The following is a 23,074-nucleotide window of genomic DNA, read 5'->3' as shown; positions in this document are numbered from 1 at the left end:
TTCTGAATTATCAGTACTTGATCACCTGTAGAGATCACCTCTGTGAAAAGTTCAGCTTGCTAAAGTCTTGGATGCAATGTTCATGGAAATGTAACTAGGAAATTTCTGAGTTTGAAAACATAAATAATTTTTAGAGTGAAACTCCGAGGTGGGGGGTTATGCTATATCACAGATTTTTTTTGTTGAGGGTTAGTAAAAAATATGCTAAAACTCACGTTTTTTTACGACGTTATTGAGAACGTTCCTAAGTTCTTCAGCATTGATCTCCATGTCCTGATGAAAATGTGGTGAGAATATAATTGATTACAATGTTCTTTACTTATCAGATAATTTTATGGATGAATATGCTAAAAGTATAAAGTCTTTGGTCACTTTTCAGTATGGCACATACATGTTTCAAACTAGAGAGCGTTCTAGTTCATATAAACATTAGTCCGAATCTTTCTTGAGGGTGCAGTACAAGGTAGGTCTGAAGTTACCATATAATGCTTATTAAACTACAACTAGAAGAATGACCAGTAATTTCAGTGTATAAGACAAATAGCAAAATCCGACAATCTTTGTATCCCATTTGCAGCCTATTGTTTTATGCAGTTCTTTCATCTGTTTTTACCTTTAACTTTCCTTGTTAGGCGTATACTGGAGGGCATTGCATTTCTAACTTGTTTATACTTGCTGTGCGAAATAGCATCTTGCAGTAGGGATGGAAGAAAAAAGGCTGAATTTAAATGAGGTTCCCTCATACAGAATGGGAATAGCTTATACCTACATATGAGGATAGCTGTATGCTTAAGGGGTTTTTAATTTGATTTTACTTATCCTCAAATTTCAAAGGAATTTCATGGAAGGAAATTCAAAGCAACTTTTAATATTCAGTGTTTTGAATCCATGAAACAGTTGATTTAGGTGCTGTTGTGGCTAGGCTGCTTTGATGGCAGACAGGGATCAGTTACATACTTACATCTCCTGCAATCTGTCGGAAAATATTCCTGAACTGTTTTTGCTCTTCACTCTCCTCATGACCTTTTGCTGAAGAACGCTGAAAAAAGACAAGCAAAGAAGAGATACATCCTTAGCCCAGTGGGGAAGAGAAAGGGCCTGGATGGCTCACTTGCCCTCACATGGGGCATCATCTTAGTGAATCTGGAGCCCTTTGGAGGAATGGGTTGTCCTCCTGTTCCTTTCACCATTTTTTGGTTAATTCTGTTACTTAAAACTGTCAAGTACTTAACTTCATCCCATTGTTCTCTTTTCTATTTGAAGAAGCCTAAATGATTACTTTCACTGGCAGTTATCCTCTAATTTTTTGTTTCAAAACATTACAAATGAGAAGTTTGGAGCAGAAGAGGCATATTATAGAATCACAGAATGGTTTGGGTTGGAAGGGACCATAAAGATTATCTAGTTCAAACCCCTCTGCCATGGGCAGGGACACAATATCTGCCTCATAGCCGGTAGGCTATAAACAACCAAATGAGAGCTCTCCATAGTGTGGGGGGCCCGTTGCTGGAAGCATATAGCATGTGAGGCAGAAGAAAACAATGAACATGAAGCTTTCTCAGACACATGGAAAGGGCAAGCCAGAACTCTGAAGCTGATACTGAAAAAGGAAACTAGGAAATTATATGTAACAAAGTTAATTTCTTGGCTTAGTTCTTGTTTTTGTTTGTCTAAATGCGGAGGGAAATTTAGATTGGTTCCCACTTTGCCACCTGTGTGCTCTGGCAGTCATGCGGCAGAACAGCACCCTTCCTGTAAGCAGGTGCTCCAGCCATGCTTCCAGTGCCACAAGCCTGAATGTTGGATCTGGCTGTTACATTTTTTGTCACTCACCCACCTGCAGGCAGAAACTCTGAATTTGCTACTCTGCTTTCCTCCTCTCTGGTAGGGGGGAAAAGAGGAGGCATGCAGGAGCTCCTGGGTTTACTCATCCTTTACCCTCTGGTCAATGGGGACTAGTGTAGGGGGGTGTAGTTTGTAATGGGGAGAGGCTATGATCATTGCCAGGATCTTCTGAAGCCCTTCGGGTGCATTTATGCGTATGTCCTGTGTAAAGCAGGTACTGCAACAGGGGGCTGAGCAGGAGTGAACTAAACTTCACTGCTCATTGGAAGGGATCTCTCACAGCTGGGATCCTTGTATGATGCAATCATGAGAGCAACCAGATGTTTTTAAGCAACTGAATCCTCCTGCAGAGGTGTTAAATAACTGAAGAGATAGTCTCTGTCTGCTGATTCTGATTAGATCCACATAAACCAGATACAAGTTATTCTAAGATTTGATGAAAAGCTGTTTAGTATCTTAGGACACCTCTTTGACCCATTCCTGTGCTCTCCCCAGCCACTCTTTCATGCCTGCCAGACTAAGCCCTATTTCCCCCTTTGCTTTATGCTGCAGAAACCTTTTTCTCATCTACTTGGTTTTTTTCACCATCTTTGCCAGCATCTTCATCTGCTGTCAGCTCCTTATTGCTGTTCGCTCTGTCGGAAACAAAGATGATAGGCTAGAAGAAGAAGAAGGAAGAAAGCAAAAGAGAAATAGAAATTACACAAGAAGTAGTGGAAGGGAAAATATTTGGTGACAACCAGTCTGTTGTAAAGTGCATGCAGCAACAGCTTCCACTCCCTGAGAGCATGATCAGAGAAGCCAGATCTCAGAATGAAAGAAAAGAAAGAAAGAAAGAAAAAGAAGGTGGAGGAATCTCTGAAGTTACTGCTCTCCTTGTGCTAAAAATAGCTGCAAAAGTCTTTTTGCCAAATAGTGCAATTTCTGGCTTCTAGCTTTTCTTTTCAGAAAGCCAGTAACCGTTTGAATGTCTTTGGGTTTTGTGGGTTTTGTTTGTTTTTCAGTTGGTGGGGGTTTCGGTTTTTTTCTGTTTTTAAGAAAAATAAGCTTCCCAGATTCTCATCAGTTAAACTGATGAGCTTGCCCATCTCTTTGAAGGACAGTAATACTGAAAACTAACACAATCTGAATCTTACACAGAAAAGGAGTATTTGTGTAGGAGCTTGTTAGTTATGTGAAGCATGTTTTTTCTCTTGCATGTATTGATTCTTTAAGCACTCAGCTGTAAGCAGCCACGTACAGTTGTCCTGGTTTAGTGCACTTAAAACAAGGAAAACTGCTAAAAGATGTGAATGTAGAGCACTCTAGAGTGTTAATTACAATCAACCTGTCTTGAGATTAAAATGTCTGATTACATTTTCAAGGTCCTAAATGTGTTGTGTAGAATCAAAAATAGAATCCTGGACTTTGGTGAGCAGAAACTTCAGGAAAAGGGAGTAGCTGCATTAGGCAATAGAAAAGCAGATGTGAGGGCACATGTCTGAAGAAGGGTTGCTTTTCACTAGCAAGGGGTTTCAGGGTGCCTGTGAAGGGGAAGGAAGGAAAGGCAGTTTGAGCAACCCAGAGGATCAGGCTGATAAAGCTGAAAAGTTTCTGTTACCCTTTTACCACCTCTTTGAATGAGAGTGGTATATAATGCTAATGCTATTTCATTAGAATCCAATGTAGGAAGACAAAATCTTTGCTGCATGCAAATGGCCTCATATCCAGTGCCCTTCAATAACTAGATCAGGTTCTAGATGCAGAGAAACGATGATACCAAGGAACTCTGCTCCTGCTGCATGCATTGAGTGTGCTCTTTGCCTTGCTGGCACTTAGCACATTGTACAAGTACTTACCTTGCCCTTTTTCTTCTGTATGAAAAGAGACAAAATTAAAAAGGGTTTGATCAGATTATGCAGAGCTGATGGTAAAGTTGTATTTTTTTTATCTTTCCCTTTCTCATATTAATCTTTCCCATTCCTATATTCATACAAATTTTACCATTTCCTATGTTCACACAGCTTTCAAATCACTAAAAATGATGGAACAGGCACCCACCAAGGAATGGCATACTGAAGGACAGACATAGCAAAAACCATAGCAAAACTGTGTCCCATCTTATCTGGGGCTTTGTCCACTTGAATAAAATCTCTACTCTTCCTTGAGCTCTGACTATTCCTTTTCTTTTCTCCAACCTGTCAGTGCAGTGGAGATTGAACTTCTGTGCCCATAGATCAATGATATCTGAAGTGGCAATTAAATTTTGGTCTGACCAAATCAGAAAATAGTGTATACAAAGCAAGTGTCAATAAAAGTATCTTGATGTGAAAAAAACATGGAAATTTGTGATAAAGGAGCTGTCATGTGGCTGCAAATGGTTTCCTGCTGTAGGTTTCCCTAGATGTGGTGCTCCTCCTCTCCCTACCCCTATTCATACACAAAAGAGGACCAGGACAGTACTTACCAAGGGACGCTCTGCCTCAATCATGTTTTCAACCTCCCTAGTAGAAAGCAGAAAGTAAATAAATCAGGAAAGTGACTGTTCCCAATGTTGCTTGTTTTTGTAGGTGGTTTGTAAGCAGCCACTTGAACTTTTTGAACAGCCAGTGGTGTGGGCTGGCTTCAAGCATTACAGCTCCAGGCTTAACTTTTTCCCAGTTTAAGCTGAACATCCCAAGTACCATTTCCAGGAGGGCTGCTGCCTGATTTACTCCTGTAAAGAGCCTTGATTACAGTGAACTAGAAGTAAAACAGAAGTTTTTTAGTCTTAGTAAATGGCTAATGGTTTGTTTACAAAGGACATCCTGCAAGTAGTAAGCTTCTCCAAAGACAATTCAAAGAAGGTTCTTGTTAGATTATAGGGGAAGCTTGGGGAAATAAGTTTGCAGCTTGGAGTTTCTAATGAGGTTAAGAATATAAAAAGCAGGGTGCAGCAAACTGGTAACATGACTTTAGCAAACTAGCAAGCTGACCTCCACCTACATGACCAGATAAATGGATCTGCAACTTACTCTGAAAGACTTCTTTTCTCTGAGAAGACCCTCAGGATGAATTCTCCCTCCTGGTGGGGTTCGTATGTAGATGGAATGATGACGTATTCACTGGGAGGTAACCGGAAGCGTTCAGAGATTTCTCGCATATTTATGTAGGTCTTACTTCTTGCTTTGGAGGCATTGTAGAGGAAAAAATCCTTCTGCAGGTGGTGCTTAGTACCATGCATCTGCAGAACAAATGAGTCAATTTGTCTTCAAGGAAGCCTTACCCATTCCCGAGATGGCTTGCCATGTGGGCAGTACATGGCTGAGACGGGAAACAAAGGAAGCAGCAGCTTAGCAAACAGGGAGCTGATGAGTGGTGATACCTGGAGGCAGATACCAAGTCTATCACCTAAAAGTTGCTACTGACTGAGTCAAGTTGGCTTCTGAGGGCTGCTCCACGGCCCACCTGCAGAGCGTGTGGCTGACTTCTGCTGTGTAGGCATTTTAATTTGACTGTTTTGTTGGATGCTGAGTTGTGTGTAACTTAAGTTCAGCTACTTTCCTTGGAGGGTGGTATGGCAAGGAATGGTGTATGCAAACTCTTATATGCAGAGTGGTGAAGTGAAGGTGCTTTCTACTGGAAGCATGTCCTTGTCTGGACGAAACATGAATTCTGTATCTGCTAAACAAACATGACAATCAAACATGGCATTGGTTCAAATATGAAAATTAAGTTCAAGAATTGTGGGCTAAGAACACTTGCAGGACATTTTCTGCAGATATAATCATCTGTAAGATAGTAAAGAAAACATTCAGACTGTAATTTTCATGTTTTCCAGGTAACAGAGCCTTCAGTTGAGCTTGTTAGCAAAACTTGTGATGCCAATTATTCAGCTACTGTCAGGCTCATAAAAAATGTAGTCTGTGTACTTTTAATAAGCTTTCTTCAATGGCTGAAAATACCATTACTTTTCTAAAGAAATTCTAAGACTATAGAGAAAACACTGTGACTGCAGAATATAGGATATTGGCTTTATTTTTAAGAGAAAATGGAAATGGTTTAGGGTGGTTCTGCATGGAGTGCAGAGGCAAAGTGCTCGCTGGCACTGCTTCCTGCAGCCCGGGCTCACTGACTGACTGTGCAAGCAATGGCCAGGTCTCTACAGACTAGAAAAGAAGGACTGAGGAAGAGGTGCAAGTGAAAATGGGGTGCAAGTGAGAAAGAACTAAAAATTACTCACAAAATGTTACTGATAAACACTCAAAGCAGAAAGGTTAGCAGTTTCACTGCTGTTATATCCCTGAAAATGAACTTGACTGGGCAGTCTCCTGCTGACTTACAGATAGGCACTACAGTAACACTGGCTGTGAATATACACCAAGGTGTCAATCTGTCTCCGTTCTGCACATACCTCTTTGGGTACCTTAGGGAGAAACAAAGAAAAGAAACAGTCAGAGCTGCTGGGTGAGTACTCTTGTTTATAGATCATACAGAAGGGCATTCACATAGATTTCTGGGGACATAGACAGTAATCAAAATGCCCCTAGTTAGATAAGCAATATCCCACTTCCTGTTTAGGTTTCTTGGAGTCTACATGAGATCAGTTAAGATTTGTGCAAGAGACAAACAGACTTTTTCATCAGGTCAATAGTAGGGACAGGTTAATTGCTATTTATGCATCTTGGATATCTGTTTCCTTTTTTACACTCTTCTGCCAAAAAAATGTTTAGTTTCAGAAAGGACAAAAGGAAAATTGAAGAATATATGGGAAAGGATATGTTAAAATCTGGCATTAGGTCACTGTAAGAGCCTATAAAGTATGTTACTTAATAGATGGGGTAAACCCCGAGGTTACTATGGTACAGTTACAAAGACTTGAATTTCCTTCCTTACTTCTAGGTTTTTCCCTGACTTCCTTGCAAAGCAAAAATTGCAATTCTTGTAATCAGCCTGAATGATTCAGTGACTCTGTTGGTAAATGCATACTGTCAGAATTTGTGACCACAGTGTGACCAACAGAGCTGGTACCTCATAGATGGCAAAGCCAATGGTATACAGGCTGGCTCCCAGCTTGCGCTCTTTCCTCCTGTTTTTCTGCATCAGTGCAACAAGGAAGCTGCAGATAACCTCTTCATCCTCAGGATCATCATCTTCCTCCAGGAGCTTCAAGCGATACTGGGGATTGGTCCAAAATGTATCTGTGAAATCCCACCAACGACCCAAAGAAAACAAGTAAAGCTTCAGTTTTCTAATGATACTCACAATCAAATAGAACTTTTAAGTTTCCTGCATGCAGCTCCTGAGGGAAAGGTTAAAAATGGGCTAAGACATGGATAGGTTTTTTTACATGTTATGGCTTTTATTTAATTCTAACAAAACTGCAAAACAAAGGACGATATATGAAGAACTGTCATCTGATAAACTTCCAAAGCCCCTAAAATTATCACTAATCCACTACAGTGGATTTCCCAAGTGAAATCTGTTAGAGTGAAATTTATCTTTTACTTGAGGCACTGTGAAGTGTTGGAACAATGACTTATCTTCGTCAGGGCTGCCTTTTGGGCTCTTATGATGTTCTGTCGCAAGATAGTGACTTAAGATTTCCAGCTAACAGTTGCATGCCTTGTCCTCTGAGGAAGCAAGGCTTTTCCTGTGGCTGAGCACTGGTCAGGCTGTGATATGACTTAGCCTTTTGGATCTAACGTAGTCCCCATCAAAGAGGCCATATCTCTCAAAACCCTTTTCTCACCTGGATAATTGCGGCAACCTCCAGCTGAGCAGCCTCTCACCCAGCGCCCTTCATTGACTGATACAGTCCAGGTTTGGAATTTATCTACTTCCAGGGTGTCTGGTGTGAGGTTACAGATCTCAAGCTTTGTGAAGTGCCTCATGAAATCTTGAAATGGCATCCTGTAGGAATTGAGGGGAAATTGAACCCAAATGGATTTACATGGTGGGCAGTTGTCCGAAAGACCCACCTGGAGGAGGGTGAGCAACAGTACTGTCAGTATTCAGACAAGTTTGCAGTGGGAGTGCCATGTTTTCCAAATGCTTTTGGTCTGCTGGTAGGCCAATTAACACAGGTATAGCTCCAAACTCAGGGAAACTGAGCTGAGAGGATGGTATGTAGGAAGGGTGATGGAGGGTTTGTGGAAGTGTAGCATAATTACACTGTGTTGGTTGCATTGAATAATCTCTGGTGGGAGAATGAGGGAAGCACAGAGCAGGGCTTATTGGAAATATGAAGGGGAACAGGGATCGCTGCAATGGTTTTAGCAGATTTGTAGTACTGCAATGTGATTCATTTCTCCTAGAGAAGCACAGGTTTTTGACTGATATTCTCACCAGAACTCCCCATCCTCCATGACCTTGTGCTGCAGGCGGATCTTCTCTGCTTCATTAACAGAGTTCCACTCCTCTGACCTTCAAAGGAGTAAACAAGTTAAGTTGTGATTTGCAATACAGCTTCCATTAAAATTTCTACACTTTACTGTAAACATCATCGAGGGGAAAGGCAAGAGTCACCTTGCTACATCCATATAGACTTTTAATTTGTGAGCTTTGCAAACATTTGTTTTCAATGCAACCCTCCTCTTCATGTGCCTAAATAAAAAAAACAATTGTCCTATTTCTCTCTGCCTTCTCTTCAGACTTCCCCTTAACAGTTCTCAAATATCTGCTGAACTGTGTTAATTTTATTTAGCTTGTATAGCTTGTAGGAAAAGGTGTTTCCAGACTATCATTGCTGAGGTAGCTATTGAAATTCCTTTAGTAAGACACACTGACATCTTGCTTCATTCAGTTCTTTCATAACTTATAAGATTTTTCTCCTGTCACATCTTGTTTTGAAAATGGACATTACTGAACTTGATAGACAGTAAAATCAGAATTAATGTGTCATTATACTGGGCTCTCTCTTCATTTCCATTTCCTAAAGCCCCTCTTAACACCTTGTTTAGGTACCCTTTATTTTTTTCAGCTTCAGCTAAGCACTCAACTAAAATCGACTTCGAAGTGCATATGTCAAAATGACAACAAAAAAAATTCAGACACCTCATCATTGAATGTTAGGGTCATGCACAAGCTGCATAAGGGCAAATAAAGCTGCAACTTTTTTTTCAAACCACACGAAGCTCCTTTTTACTCACTTGTCACTCCAAGGTCCGTTCCATTCCACCTGTCCCCAGGGGTTTCTCAGCCGTACCAGACGTAATTTTTCCCCTTTAAATACTGTCTATTTGAAAAAGAATGCAACAAGAATAGACTGAGAGGTTCAAAAGAAATATTCTGCCTTTCAAATTGCTTACACCAGCTTCTCCAGTGATGGTGCTTTCCAGGGCCATAGCCCAGCCTGACCTGCTTGGGGTGACTGCAGGAAGACTGTAAGATCAGGAGGTGGCTGGCTGTGACCACCTTTGCCCAAGCGGTGGAATATCCATTTCCCCAGAAAGCAAAAACTTAGATAGGTTTGTTTCTCCACAAGGCATTCACTTATTTGAATATAAATTTTGGTTCCTTCTCTCATAATTTGTTTTGCTTTTTACCCCTCTCATAGCTTAGCTGACATGCACAGTGCTAGGCCAGTGTAGATTACAGCTCCCCACAGCTGGAGGAAAGGGACTGTACATACCTCTTCCACAGCTGTCACAGAGTAGGCATGACCTTTGACGAGCCCGCAAGACATCCGGGTTTCATACTGCATTGGCACTATGGTCTGTTAGACACAAGATAAAAACTTGTGGGAGTCATGCAAAGCTCAGTTGGCTGCTCTCAAGCAGATATTGCCACCCAGGGCTTTTGGAGGGAAGATGACACTGTTCAGGTGACAGGACTTTTTGCCTTGTTCTCCTCTCTGTTTGTCAAGTGCAAGCTTAGTGCCCATAGAATACATGTTGTTGGTTAGAAAGGAGTGAAGCATGAACTAAAAATGGAAGAAGTTAATATTGATTGGAAAGGACATTTTATGGCTTATTTCCCTTTTCTGTAGACTATTGCTTTTTGCACTCAGAACATGGTAGTATATAGCATGCTTAATCAAAGTAATTAGATTTTCCTATTAGTAGGACTATTCAGCCTTTTCTAGGATAGTATGTTCTTGTATAGCTCAGTAAGGTTATTACATATGAACTGGAAACATCAGAGCAAATCAACATCTAGAATACTTTCATCTTTATATGTGGCTATCTTATCACAATGGCATTTAAACACCCTATTTAATACACTATTGCTACTAACTGACACTATGTTTTTACTTAATTTCCTGTAGAAGTGGATATTTTATTCCATAATTTTTAAAATCCTCATGATTGAATTTTTTTCCATCTGACATTCAGGAAGGGCATAGCAATGTGTTGCTCAGGCGTAAATACATTTGTTGTCTTAGTAATCAACTTTTAGTGTGTCTGATAGATTTTTACTTGCAAATCTCAGAATGCTGGTTATCTGAGAGATAAAGAATTAAGATCAAGATGGCAGATGCACACAGGTTGCTGTACTTGTAGGAGAGATCACTGTTATCAGTTGGAGGGGAAGGCCCTACTACACACACATGGACCATGTGCAAAACGTCCCCTCCTCTGTTATGTCTGTTGCTGGGACATGTTGCAAGGCCCTGCCAGTAACTCTGCCACCTCTTCTTTACAGATCTGATGGCATGAGAAAGGCAGGGCTGGAAACAGAGGAAGAATTAGTAAGGTCATACAGATACATTCTCAGCTTGCACAGGGAGGATCTCATCCAAATATTTCCTGGCTGTTGCAATGATTTTCCATTATTTCACTTCTGCTCCTGGTTTTTGCTTTCCCTTGATCCTGTTTTGATACTTTTTATGCCTATAGCCTCAATTCTATTTCCTTTTTTCTTAATTTCTACTCATGTCGTTGCCATCATTACTTGTCAGAACCCCTTTCTCTTCTTTCTCTTTGAGAACATTAACTTCTGATGTCCTGGATCACTTCTCAAAGAGCAGGCTTTATCTGCCTTTTTCCATCAATAGTCATGATTTTTTTTCTGGTGGTGCTTTGGGAATATGTAATAACCAGCAGCACAACAGCTTCTGGGGCAGCAAATATAGAAAGAGTTTTGCAATCTTCTTTCAGTAGGCAGTCACTGGGGAGGAAGTTCTCCCCCCAGACATGGGTGGTTTGGACAGCCATGCTTGCAAAACAAGACAGTCGTACTGGGCTTTCCTGAAGAATTGCAGCATTTCAGTTTTTTAGGAAGAACTAAATATGGATGTGAAAAGAGGAAAAATCAGCTATTTCAGCTGTAAATGCAGAAGAAAGTTTGCACAACCAAAAATTTTAGGTGATGTAATTGTGGAGGATTTTTGTTTGATTTCCACCCCTCCCCCTCCAAGCAAGAGATGTAATTTCATTGTCATGGAAATGCAGCTCCCTAAAGGGCAAGATATGACAGAGAAGGAGAAGGCATCATGTCCCTTTACAGATTCGAAAGCTTTTAGGTTGCCTGATATGGGATTTTTCTTAAGTGGTTTTAACATCCCCCTCTTTATTTTGCAAGATACTTAGGTATGCTGGAGTTACTTTGTATTCCATCGCACATATAAAACTGAACATGTTTTTCCTCTTCCTTGTTGGGCATTTTAAATGAGGACTTTAATGGCAGTAATCTAAAAGGAGCATCCCTAAAGCATTCTCCTGCATTTGTGGGCAGAGCACTCAAAATAAGTTCACCAAGGGCTTTTGTGCCTGGAGTGAGAGCTGTGCAGAGCTTGCTTTTGGTCTCTTTCACATTCCATGCACACTCGGGGATCTTGTTCTTCCTTTCACATTCTATGCACACTCAGGGATCTTGTTCTATTCTAGTACTTTAACAGTTTTGTTCTCTAGCACCTGTGCAAGAGAAGGACTTGATAAAATCCACTAATAATTTTCTTTTTCTGGAAATTATAAGTCTGTGCCATGAGCCAACAGCCCTTTGCCTCAGTATCAATGAAGCCCTTTAATATCAGTCACTGTGTTTGAAAGCACTGAAGTCTTTTAACACGTATGTCAAACAGTATCCATAAGAACATTTCTTTAGTGTTGGGACAATTCTGTGAAGCCAAACAAGGTTTTAAAAGCATAGGTTATAAGTTTCTCTAACAGTTTGTAAATAAAAGCACTGTGAAGTCAACTGCTTAGGAGACATACGAACCCAGGCTGGCCTCTCATCCATCCCCTGGTAGTTTGCAGTAGAATGAGTCATCTGTGCATTTTCTAGATTCTTCACCATGCGAGCAATGAGTTCCCCAATGTCGCTTCTAGGAGCTGATCCATAGGAAAAGCCCAGGTTATCCTGGCACAGAGAATGGGAGAAAAGTATTATGCAGTATGATGAGGCAGGGAGAGAGAAGAGAAAGGGTAGAAGAAAGATGAGTTGTAAAAGATAGCCTAGATTACTTCTCTTCTTCCTCATTATGTCCGTAGTTATCTAGAGTGGTCAATAGCAGCATTTGTTCTCCCACCTTTACTGCAACATCACATTCCATAAAGTATTAATTTTTTAACTTTTAAATTTACCACAATAAATCAAGACAATCTGAGGCCACGTTGGCAATAAAAGGTTAATTTCCTAAGTATTTGCACACTTAGCATCTTTGACATGAAGATTTGTGTCTTAACAGAGTTGCAGCACTCCCATACTAATCTTATTTCACTCGGTGAGGGTACTGAGGGGGCAAGGGGTGCTGGTTTTGCTGGTACCCCTTCTCTCCACTTCCATGTTCTGTTTCTGTTTATTTCCCTTTTGGCACTCACTATTTGCTAATGGTCTTTAATGGGGATTACTCTATCTCCTAGAAAAGGATGTTTTCTATGTGGCCTAAACCAAGCAGTTCCAAAGGTGGCATAGATTTGGTTATGAATGGAGAGGTCCCTCTCCTCTGCCATTTCTTATGGCTTATCTGCAAAATTCATATGGACTCACATCAATGGAGCTGGCCATGAGGGATCCTCTGTCAATGGCATGTTTCATGATTTTATAGATATCTTTAGGGGCATCCTTTATCTCGTAGAACTCAGTGACTCCTCCAGTGAAGTCCTCCATGGCTTCGGTGGTGTTGCCTCCCTTCAAAGCTTCATATGACCCGTGGAGTCTTAGAAAGAGAAAGGAAAAAGATTTTCTTTTACACAGATAGAGATACCTCCCTATATATTTATATCTACCTTGTGTGTGTATAACTACAGCTATGTAAACACACATCATATAAAAAACCCCAAACCATCTGCTTGGTAACTCACAAGTTAAGAGTTTTAAAACATGCCACCTGCACAGATAGGTAAAAAAAAAAGGTATGCTGAAAATCAAATGTAGATTTTTGAATGAGGAGCAAAACTTCCTAGAAATCATGCTTTAGCCCATCCCCAATTCTGAGGCATGAGAAGCTATGGGAAAAGGCATTGGTACGTTCAGAGCCTCTCTATGTGCTTGTTGTAAATATTGTGTGCAGTGGTTTAACCACCTCCCCAGCCCGAGCCTTGAGGGGGAGCCCGTCACAGTCCCACATTTTGTTTTACTTTGCATAGGCCTTTTCCAGGAGGGCGCTCCAGAATTCGTTGCGCTGGGAGGATTTGGTAAAGACCAGCTGGTTGTTGTACGTGGGTAAGCAGTCATCAATGACGACGTCCACCCAGTCTCCATAGCGCCAGAACTGAATAAAGGCAAACAGAAAAACACCGTGGATTGACTTGGTGCAGAGAGGGGGAGCCTGGCTGAAAAGTCAGGCTGAGAGAAGGGAAACGTGGAGCTCAACTGCTTTGTAATGTGGCCAAAACTAATGGGAGGGAGGCAGCTGTACTGAATTCCCCTGGGCAATGTGTACAGGACAGTGAGAGGTCCCTTAAAAGAATCAAGGGAACTGTGGAAAGCAGTCAACCTTTTCTGAATAAGAAGTTCTTTGATAACTTGTTTTGACAGACCAGTTGTTTGTGGGCCTAAAAATAGATGCTTTTGCCAACTACCCATGTGTCTGTGCTGGCTCTAGTGCTGCATCTGAGCAGTGAGGCAGGACTGAGCACCTGTTCCTGTTCCTTATGCACAGGACACAGCAATCTGCAAATGCTTCCTTGGTGGGTTAATGCTCCCTAATTACTTGTATGGGTTGGCCCTTCTGTGATTGCCCTAATGGAAATATTTGGCGTGAAGCAATTCAATCCCTTTTCCTCCCTGCTATCACTCATGCTTCCAAAGAGAGGAGAAGCTAGAGGAAAGAGCGTGCCAAGAGGAGCTGAGCTCTGTCTTGGGTACATCTGCTTACCACTAGGCAGAGGGACTCACCTGGAAGTGAAAGATGCCAGCATAGTTTTGTATAAAGGACTGGTCATGAGGTATGACTCTACAGAGTAGTTTTTTATTCAGTGTCAGGCAAGCAATGGCAGCCAGAAACCAGCAGTTACCTGTAAATGAGCAGAAGCAGCAGACAAAATGAAGGGACAGAGCAACTAGAATCAAAGGGAAAACCTGAGATAGTGCAAAGTGACTTGTTAATTCTCAGTAGAGCATGATTCTCCATATGTTCTGCAGTACTTTAGCACTCTACCTATTTGTGCTCTAGAAATGCTCATGGACACTGTTCATGGCTGGGTACACACGTTACACAGATGATGTTCCCTGTAACTTAGAAAAAGCCTAAAATCTGATGAGCACTGTTACCTGTGTTAAGATTTCCCTGTCTCATGTGGATGCCTGTCTGACTTCTTGGATTAGTTCTCCTTTCAAGCTTAGGACAGAGACCAGCTGAGAGATAACTCTCTTGCAGGTAGAGCTCCCTACCACTGAGGTTCAGACTCTCATTTTCTGCTCTAAAGATGATTGTCCCAATCATCATTCTATGGGGGCTTTTTCCTGCTCTTTTCTTCTCTTTGAAGTGTCTGCACTGTTGTAAACACTGTTCTCTTTAACGCTTTTCAGTTCCTCCTTCAGACTCTTGTACAGTTTGCTGCCTCTGTGGGAGCCCTGGGAAAGTGGTTTTCTCCCATAGTACTTCTGTGTTCAGCAGAGGGGGACTCTACCCTAAACTAAAACCTAGCTGCTGTTGTAGGAGAGGCTCTAGGGTAAGCTTGCCTGGGCAGTGTGCAGTAGAGGAGTGAAATAATTTTATGAGGTAGTGAAAACTTAACCTGATTGAAGAGAGTTGTAAAAGAAACTTATGAATCTGGTAGAGTGATAAGACATACAGAAATACATAATGTGCATATATTTTAGAAAGCCAACTCTATACATATAGCAGTACTATATGGTAACTCTTCTAAGTTACCTATTTCCCCTTATGAAGGATGGGGGTCCACTTTGACCAGGAGTTTTCTAAACTATCCAGTATTCTGCAGATGTCAAAAAAGTAAACAATGCTATGAGTAGCTAGGGAAGGAATGGAAAACAAAAAAGAGAGCATATTATGCATGTAAGTTCATTTGCATCCACACCTTGGTATCTGTGAAGTTCTGGTCACCTCAAAAAGAAAGGCAGTTTTAATTAAATATAAAAAAGAAAAAGTACTAGGAAGGTGATGAGGACACATTAGGGTGTGTTAGCTTAGGAAAAAGATCACAGGAGGAGTTATAAAACCATGAAAGACATGGGCAAGCTGAGTGGTGAAGGACTTTACAAAGCAGTGCAGGTGAGTGCTGCATGGATGACTGCTGCAGAGGCATCACTTGTACCTAAGTAATGCCTCTATATAACAAAGTATCTTTGAGCATCTGAGCTTAAAGTATTCAATATAGTGGTTGTTCTTGAGTACAATGCACATTTAACTAAAGGCCTTTAGAAACTCCTATACAGAAATGACAGTACTAAATACCTGAAAAGATACAACAGTAACTGATTAGATTTTTCTCTCAGTCAATAACTCCTTTGTTTTATTCTTGTCTTAGCTGGTTTTGTCCCTCCTCAAAGTCCAAAAAAAAGGCCAAATGGTGTTTTGAAACACACTCATGACATTAGTTAATGAAAAGCAAAACACCCTGCAAAGCATCTTTCACTGAAAGTTCTTGCCTAGATTGCTACTAAGCAGATATTGATGATTTTCTATAGAGAGAAGGAATCCGTAGATGTGTAGGGGTACACTGAGACAGATGATTTTAAATATCATTGTGGAAGAAAAAGAAAATTAACTGAGAGCTAAACCATATTGCAGACTTTTAGAAGTGCAGAGCTGAAGTAAGAATTTCATACCTAATTCTCCTTGGCAGATATCTGTTCTGTTGGCTCCACCAATAATAAAGCGTGGATTCTCACAGATTTCCTGCAAAATAGAAACAGATGGATGAGCAGGAAAAGCATGCATTATGATGCCTCTTTAGCACAGAAATAAAGGCAGTTTTAGAAAGTTGTCTTGTAGGATAGCTTGTGGATATCAAAACCTCTCACACAGTTTTCATCTGCAGAGTTTCGCTATGAAAATGTTTTGGAATCTGGGTGTTCCAGGCTTCAGTGAGAGTTTTCTTCATGTACCTACAGGGTCTATTAACTAGCCTGGGGGGCTCCCTCTGTACAGGGTGCAAACACATTAAAATTAGAATAGGGAAAAATATTTTTTCTCCACAGTAATGAAAAAACCCAAAACACTGGAGGAGACAGGAGAGTGGGTAGCTGAAAGAAATATCAGGGGACCAGAATAAATTCTTTTAAAATGACTGCATGTTTATGGCGTCCAATTTGCAGTAACTAATATGCTGGGGCATTAAAAGGGTTGAAAAATGCATTTTGTCAGGAATGAACCTCGGTAGTACTCCTCCTTAAAAATTTCCTAGGATCAGATGTAATTACCAGAATAACTAGTTGCTAGTTAAGAGATTTTATTCTTTTTCTTATGTTGAAATATTTAATTGACAGTGCTGCATTAAAAAAAGGCCAAAGATATCATCTGTCTCTGAGGACAGGTAAGTCTTTCTTCTGTCTTGCACATAGTAAAATGTATTGGATTTGTCAGTATTTATACTAGTACAGAATGGGTACAAGATGCTGTACATGCATAAATAATTATGAAATTTCTGTAGGGAGGGAAGGAACTAAGAGCAAATGAGGTGGGACTATTGCAAGGTTACAAAGCCCTTTCCTATATAGGACAAAGAACTGTGGAGTATAGGAAAACCAAGGGAAACCTGTCCTACAGAGAAAAAAAAAGCCCCTGCTTTATCCCATCTCTCATTCAAATACCTGGTATGGGGAAGAATAAAAAGACACAACTTTTGGCCCCATCTCTTATGAGGGTAAGGAAAGAAAGATATTGCAAGCTGAGGACCACTGTCCTGAGCAGCTGCAAATGGGGAAGAAGGCAAAGTATAGTCCAAGAACTGAATCTGCTGAAAGACGTTGGGACTAGAGTGGGAAGGAGAAAGAAGAAACAACTGACAATTGCTTGTGTGGCAGCACAGGCAGCTGATGCTACCTCTGCAGTCTAAAGCTTTTACTCATGTCATCAGGGTAGCCCTGGCTTTTCCCAGACTTGTGTTTCAGGTTTAATAATTTCCCTTGGCTTAAGCCCACTTTTTTCCTCCTTCACAGTAATCAGCTTTGACGTAAATATTTGGATTAGTCATATAGCCAGATAGAGAGACCAACTTCCACGTCACTTTATTCTCCTCAAGGGAGAGAATGTAGGGATTGTCAAGTTATTTTGCACCTTGGTCAGCTGCCCTGGGCTCCAGTTCTGTCAAGGCAGCTGTTTGAGATGCCTTCATGCTTTTCTTCACCCACTTGCTTTGTTGAAAATATTCTTCCTCACATTGCTGTGGTGCTCTGCTGAAAACCAACTGTGAGATGCCAGATTTTTTGTTTGTATTTTTTCCAACTCTATTGTATTTTGGCTTGATCCTGCTCCTTTTGTTCTGAAATACAGCATGCTGTGTTTTAGTTAAAAGTAGTTAGATGGTGCCTATGTGTTTCCAAATATTAAATGTACAGTGACGATTGTTACTCAGGGCCATTTATTGCTTCTTTGGGATGCAAAGGAGGGAATCATGCATCTGTCATTTGGATTGGTTTAGTTATGACAGAAATGCTTTTGTTTCATTTCTTTATGGTGGCCAGATGTGTTTAGAACACTGTGGGTATGATTTTAATATTGTATTTCTCTAGTTGATCTCCAGCTGTGCTAGTTGTGCTGAGTATAGTTGAAGCTGCAGAGAAAGGTTCCAAGGTCTTTCAGGGCTGAAGTACTCAGTCAGCAGAGCAAGACAAACTGGTGTCTAAGACGCAGGTGGCAGGTCTGTCCTTCCAGTCTTCCTGGCTGAGCAAGGGATTGCTTTTCATCTTTTAGGTCAAGGTATCACAGAGAATCCCAACAGGCTGCACTTCATTGATGCAATGATTCATTTAGAAGAGTCCCCTATGATCTGAGTATTAGTATTATCCAAAGGACCTTTGTGTTGCACTAGGCTGATTCACTTCAGACCGAAATTTCATTACAAAGAGTCAAAGTTACAGCAAGGAAAACAAAGAATCTCAGGAAAAACCAACTAGTGGTGCATGCTGCTTTCTGGGCAGTTGGAAGGGAGCACTGGAAAATGCAAAGGCAGCATGCAACTAAAAATGGCATTTGACCTTTGGTATATTTTCATTAGATTTTCTTCTGTGTCAGGAAAAAATCTGCCAGGCATACTGTTGCAGCAAAAGGCATTCATTCCTTCAAAATATGCTGTTAATAAACTGGCATTCTAAGTAAATTCCCTGAACTGATCCTACCAAATAGAGGAAGCTTGCCTAAGATAATTGCACCCTCATTCTTCTCCCTTGATCTCTTGTGGTCTAGACCATGCTATTAAAGGGCTGTGCTACACAATTCAAGGCAGAACTCAACATTATCAGACACCAAGCTGGTTTTAAAGCTTCTGTGTCAGATTGACCTTCTCTGAAAGTCCTGCCTTGGCGGCACTAAATGCCATCTTTGCTTGTAGTGCTACCTACACAGGCCCCATTTTGTGATTAATAAATTCAAACAGCTTCACATGTGTGCAGTGAATCAGTCAGCAGATTTGACTGATTAATTTTCATTCTAAGCAAAATCCATTAGTTTGTTGACTTAATTTTATTTGTATTCATTATGAAAAGAAAGCTCCTCCTGGTGATTTTCTTGGCTGCAGAGAGGATCACCATTAGGAAGTCATTGAATGTGGCGGTTAATGCTGTGACCTAGCTGTGAGCAATGAGAATGACAGTGCATTTGAAAGCACAGTGTCATGGCAGAGCCTCCCTATCAACACCTAGTGTCATTAGATCCAAACAGGACTGCACCAGGCCTTCTCAATACTCTGCATTATGTTATAATACAGACTTTTTCTCAGCTTTTAAAGATCGGTAACTTCCTCTCTGCTCTCAGCTGTGAGAAATTCCCACAGGCAGCATAGTTGTGGGAGGCTGAGACCCTTAAGAAAACTGAGCACAGCCTGTCACTGAGCTGGATATAACCTGTTGCAGGTGAGAACGGTTCTATTTCCCCTCTATGTACTTAAACCCTGCTCAGGCATACTCTGAGCAGAAATACTGCAGAGATGGATCTTCCAGTCTTTACTCAGGGAAACTTTCAGGGCTGTCACTTGGCTTTTGCCTTGACTGAGTATTAGGAGATCTTCTCTGTGCATTTATGTTGTGGCATGGCAGTCACTAGCCGGGTAGAATTACAGAGGCCTTCTCACCACCCTCACGCCAAGGCTCACAGCTGCTCTGCATGGCAGCTGCCCTTCTGTCAGTGACAGACAAGACCAGCCCTCATGCACTTGTTGCCCTTGCAGCAGCAGAGGCCAATCGTTTTGGGAGGTGGGAGAGGAGGACCTGACCTCTGGGTAGCACTGACTGCAGAGAGAACAGTCTGTAGGGCCAGATGCATGAGAGCAAGGGGTAGCTCCGGGGCTGGGATGCTGGACACCTCTCACCACTCTACTAATGAATTGCAGAAGCACCGAGGAAAAGGTCAAGTTACAGGACAGACATTGCCAGGGAAAGCAGAGAGGGCCCAGGTCCCCACAGCCCATGTGTGGGAGAGGGAGTTGCTTACACCAGGCTCAGTGGGCATCTCAGCTCATTTTTATTCAACTATTGACCCAAATTTCAAAGTTATTGAAATTACCACTTTATAAGACTATAGTTTATAAGATAGTTTCTTCCTTTGCAAAAAAAAAAAAAAGCCATTACAATTTAGTAAGAATAGAAGTTGTCCATATCTTTACAGACTATTACAAAACATGGCCTGTGCAGTTGAGACTTTACATGTGGTGCTTCACTGATTGTTTTCATCTCTTAGCAAAATACTCTTTAGCCCACTGTTACTACTTTATATTCATTTGACTTTATGAAGTTCTGTTGACGTGTCTATCCTGGCTATTTGTGTGTACATAGTATCAGACAAGTCCTCCTACCAGTGCTATGTAACCTACAGTTTCAAAGCCTGGGGTCAGTCAGCGATCAGCACCAATAGATACAGGTCTTTTGCATCAGCGCCCAGGAGCAGTCTCACTTTGTGTTTGTGGTATGAATGACAAGATAGGGGACATATTATAAAAGGAGAAAACGTTACAGATGAGTGAGTTTCTCTGGGCACCTGCTGGGTACAGCACTGACATGAATTATAGGGTTTGTTTTAAAACAAACACGCTTGCTACAGAAGGCACAGGCATCTCTACAAATCAGGCCTGGTGTGTCCCCAGCAGGGACAACTGTCTCTGTCAGGGTCAGGACTGACTGGAGGAATAATCTCACAGCATAACAGTACTCAACAGGCGCAGACTACTGCTTTCTGGATTTCCTTCCTCTGCTCTACTTGCAGCTGGCACCACAGATACGTCAGGTGCCTGAACATTTGTGTCAAAAGAACATCGATAGCTTTGTTTTTGATGTTTAGGTTGTGTTTTAAGTCTTAAGTAGTCCCCAGCTTGTTGCTTCTTCATGAATAATAAGTACAGAGCTTCCAAACTTACTTGTTGATGAGTGACTTAAAGAAATGTCTTTGGGATAAAGACCCCCATGTCTGAACCTTCCCAGTGACAAAGTCTTGATCTATGCATGCACAGTTAATATTAGACAAGTCTGAAGTTACATTATACATTTTTTTTTGTTTTGTTTTGATGCTTTCTGATATGCACACTTGCAGTCTGTCTGCTCCAGGGTGCTGGCAGTCATGCACTGTACTGCTGTATCACTTCCCTCTCTAGAAATAGGGAAAATCACATCCCTTTAAGATGAGTGACTTGTGGCTGCATTTAACCCATTCACACACATTTCCAGGGGCTGATGCAGCCATTGTGATGATAAAGAAATAACAGGGCACATATGCACAGGGCATAGCAGATGGGGGACTCGTTTTGATCTCTGCACATTGCTCACATTGTTGTTGTGATGGCAGCATGCAGCCTTCCTCCACAGCTGTAACCACTACCCACAAGAGCTCCTAGTCTTTTGCTATTTAGTTACACTTCTAATCAGTTTCATCTATTTTCGTGATCAGTTTTATCTATTACCACTGACTTTGCCATTGAGGCACAGATTTGGGTGTAGGGGAAGAATGGCAAATCCAGAAGAGGTGGCCAAAAACTGCCAGGGAGAGGAAGCTGTGGAAGCTCCTCAGGACCCTCACTATCAGACAGGAGCTGGCAGAGGCCAAGGCACTGTCTCACGGGCTGCCTGGCTGGAGGGAAGCAGCTGCCCAACAGATATGACAGGAAGAGAGTATAACTCCTCCTGTGGTAGGACAAGGAATCAACTGGGAATTGAAGAATTAGTCCTCTGTCTGTGAGAGAGACAGGCAAAAAAAAAAGAAGAAAAAGAAAAGGAAGGCTGCCTGGGGAATACCCACAGGATAGGAAAAGTGAATGGGATTAGTAGCCAAGAGTGAGTCTTCATAGTGATTAGAACATCCACATTCATGTTAAGTGGGTAAAATGCTAACCAACAATACAAGTTGGACAAGCAATGCTGGGAACAACTAAATAAAAGCATGGTTTAGATCATAACTTGTCCTTTCACACATTAGGAAAACAGCAGAATGCTAAAATAAAGTTGTAAGTGAAACAAGGTAGTATTAAAAAAAGTTAAGCCTCAGTAAACTCAGTAACTTCTTGCAGAATGAGGAGAGTGTTTCTTTGGAAGCTTCACATGAGAAAATCCCAGGCAAACCATGCAAGAAGAAAATTAAATTCTCTATGTCTCTTTCTACCTGTTTCATTCAATCTCTTTTTTTTGTTGTTGTTTCATTCCGGTTTATTGTATTTTAGTCATTATATTCACATTCTCTGAGCTTTCACAGCCCTAGCTAGTTATCTTCCAGGAGAGCTCTAAGGAAATATATCTCCAGTTTATTCTGCCTGCCTTCTCCAACACACATTTTTGAACTTGCAAAAATGTAAGCTCAGGGTGGTTACTTCAATGTATAGAAAAAGGCACTCAGTAAACATGTTACTTACATGTGGTCTTTTCCATTCAAACTTGACAGGGCTTTTCTGGCTATAGAAAAGGGAGGACTCATTTGGTGGGAAATCAGGATCTTCATAGAGAATGTTCTTCTCCAGGCACTTCTTGTGAAGCTCTTCATAGGTCTTCTCCTTTGCACTGATAATGGGCTGGTTACGACTTATAATGGCAGAATAAATCCCCCCTGTGCCCCCACCTGCCCCTTCAGTTGTAGTGCTAATAGTAGGGCTGGGAACTGACCCAGCAGCTGTTTGCTGAGCCACTGCTGCATTTATGGCGGACGGCATGGGAATCAGGCATAAAGCAAATGTTGAAAGAAAGCAAGATCTTGCAAACTGAAAGGAAATTTCAGAAAAGAGGAAGTTGCTATGTAAACCGTCTTTTCAATCTGTTGAAAGTCTTCTAGTCAAATTTGCAAGCCAGAAAATTCCATGTGGCTTTTCATCCTCTCAATGGATAGAAGTTTCTCATAAGAAATTGGGATTTATTCCTTGATGTGGGATAAGATGATCTGTTGGCTAAGTCCTGTGTCTGACTTGTAGTATCTACAGCATGCCTGTGCGCCTGCCCTGTGCGTGTAAGTGTCCAGATGGGACAAGCTTTAACCCGTGAAATCTAAAAATAACTACAGGCGAAGAGAGAGGGAAAATGAGAGGGAGGGGGTTAGTGAGATGGTGTCAATCTTCTGTGCAGCTTGTGCTGAGGCCAGGCATGTTCCTGGGACAGGTTTTGTGTGTGGGCCGACTCCTGGGGGAAGCAGTTCATATTTTTCTTAACTAGATAACACTGAAACTGGAAGCTACACACCTGCTGGCTTGGGAATGTTATTTATGAGGTACTGCCAGGCTATAATCTCGTCCTGCCA

The 23,074-nt window shown here is 41.4% G+C and overlaps 1 protein-coding gene across 1 annotated transcript in view; it reads right to left on the bottom strand.

The window, feature by feature from the left end:
* The window catches only part of CAPN3 (calpain 3), a 28,492-nt gene extending 5,693 nt beyond the window's left edge, over nucleotides 1-22,799 (bottom strand). The window contains exons 1-18 of the mRNA XM_027706838.1: nucleotides 22,203-22,799; nucleotides 15,982-16,051; nucleotides 14,086-14,204; nucleotides 13,326-13,459; nucleotides 12,736-12,904; nucleotides 11,965-12,105; nucleotides 9,437-9,520; nucleotides 8,955-9,040; nucleotides 8,152-8,229; nucleotides 7,556-7,716; nucleotides 6,835-7,004; nucleotides 6,218-6,229; nucleotides 4,839-5,047; nucleotides 4,292-4,328; nucleotides 3,684-3,698; nucleotides 2,402-2,503; nucleotides 962-1,039; nucleotides 216-273 (exon numbers count right to left, since the gene is read on the bottom strand). Coding sequence (XP_027562639.1) covers nucleotides 216-273; nucleotides 962-1,039; nucleotides 2,402-2,503; nucleotides 3,684-3,698; nucleotides 4,292-4,328; nucleotides 4,839-5,047; nucleotides 6,218-6,229; nucleotides 6,835-7,004; nucleotides 7,556-7,716; nucleotides 8,152-8,229; nucleotides 8,955-9,040; nucleotides 9,437-9,520; nucleotides 11,965-12,105; nucleotides 12,736-12,904; nucleotides 13,326-13,459; nucleotides 14,086-14,204; nucleotides 15,982-16,051; nucleotides 22,203-22,496 — 2,017 coding nt within the window. The 5' untranslated portion in view covers nucleotides 22,497-22,799. The remainder of the gene's footprint in view (nucleotides 1-215; nucleotides 274-961; nucleotides 1,040-2,401; nucleotides 2,504-3,683; nucleotides 3,699-4,291; nucleotides 4,329-4,838; nucleotides 5,048-6,217; nucleotides 6,230-6,834; nucleotides 7,005-7,555; nucleotides 7,717-8,151; nucleotides 8,230-8,954; nucleotides 9,041-9,436; nucleotides 9,521-11,964; nucleotides 12,106-12,735; nucleotides 12,905-13,325; nucleotides 13,460-14,085; nucleotides 14,205-15,981; nucleotides 16,052-22,202) is intronic.
* Nucleotides 22,800-23,074: the final 275 nt, after the last annotated feature.

Source organism: Neopelma chrysocephalum, unplaced genomic scaffold, assembly GCF_003984885.1.
Source record: "Neopelma chrysocephalum unplaced genomic scaffold, ASM398488v2 Primary Assembly neopelma1_24, whole genome shotgun sequence".
Lineage (NCBI taxonomy): Eukaryota > Metazoa > Chordata > Aves > Passeriformes > Pipridae > Neopelma > Neopelma chrysocephalum.
Note: the sequence above shows the minus strand (reverse complement) of the source record. Positions and strands in the feature narration are given on the sequence as shown.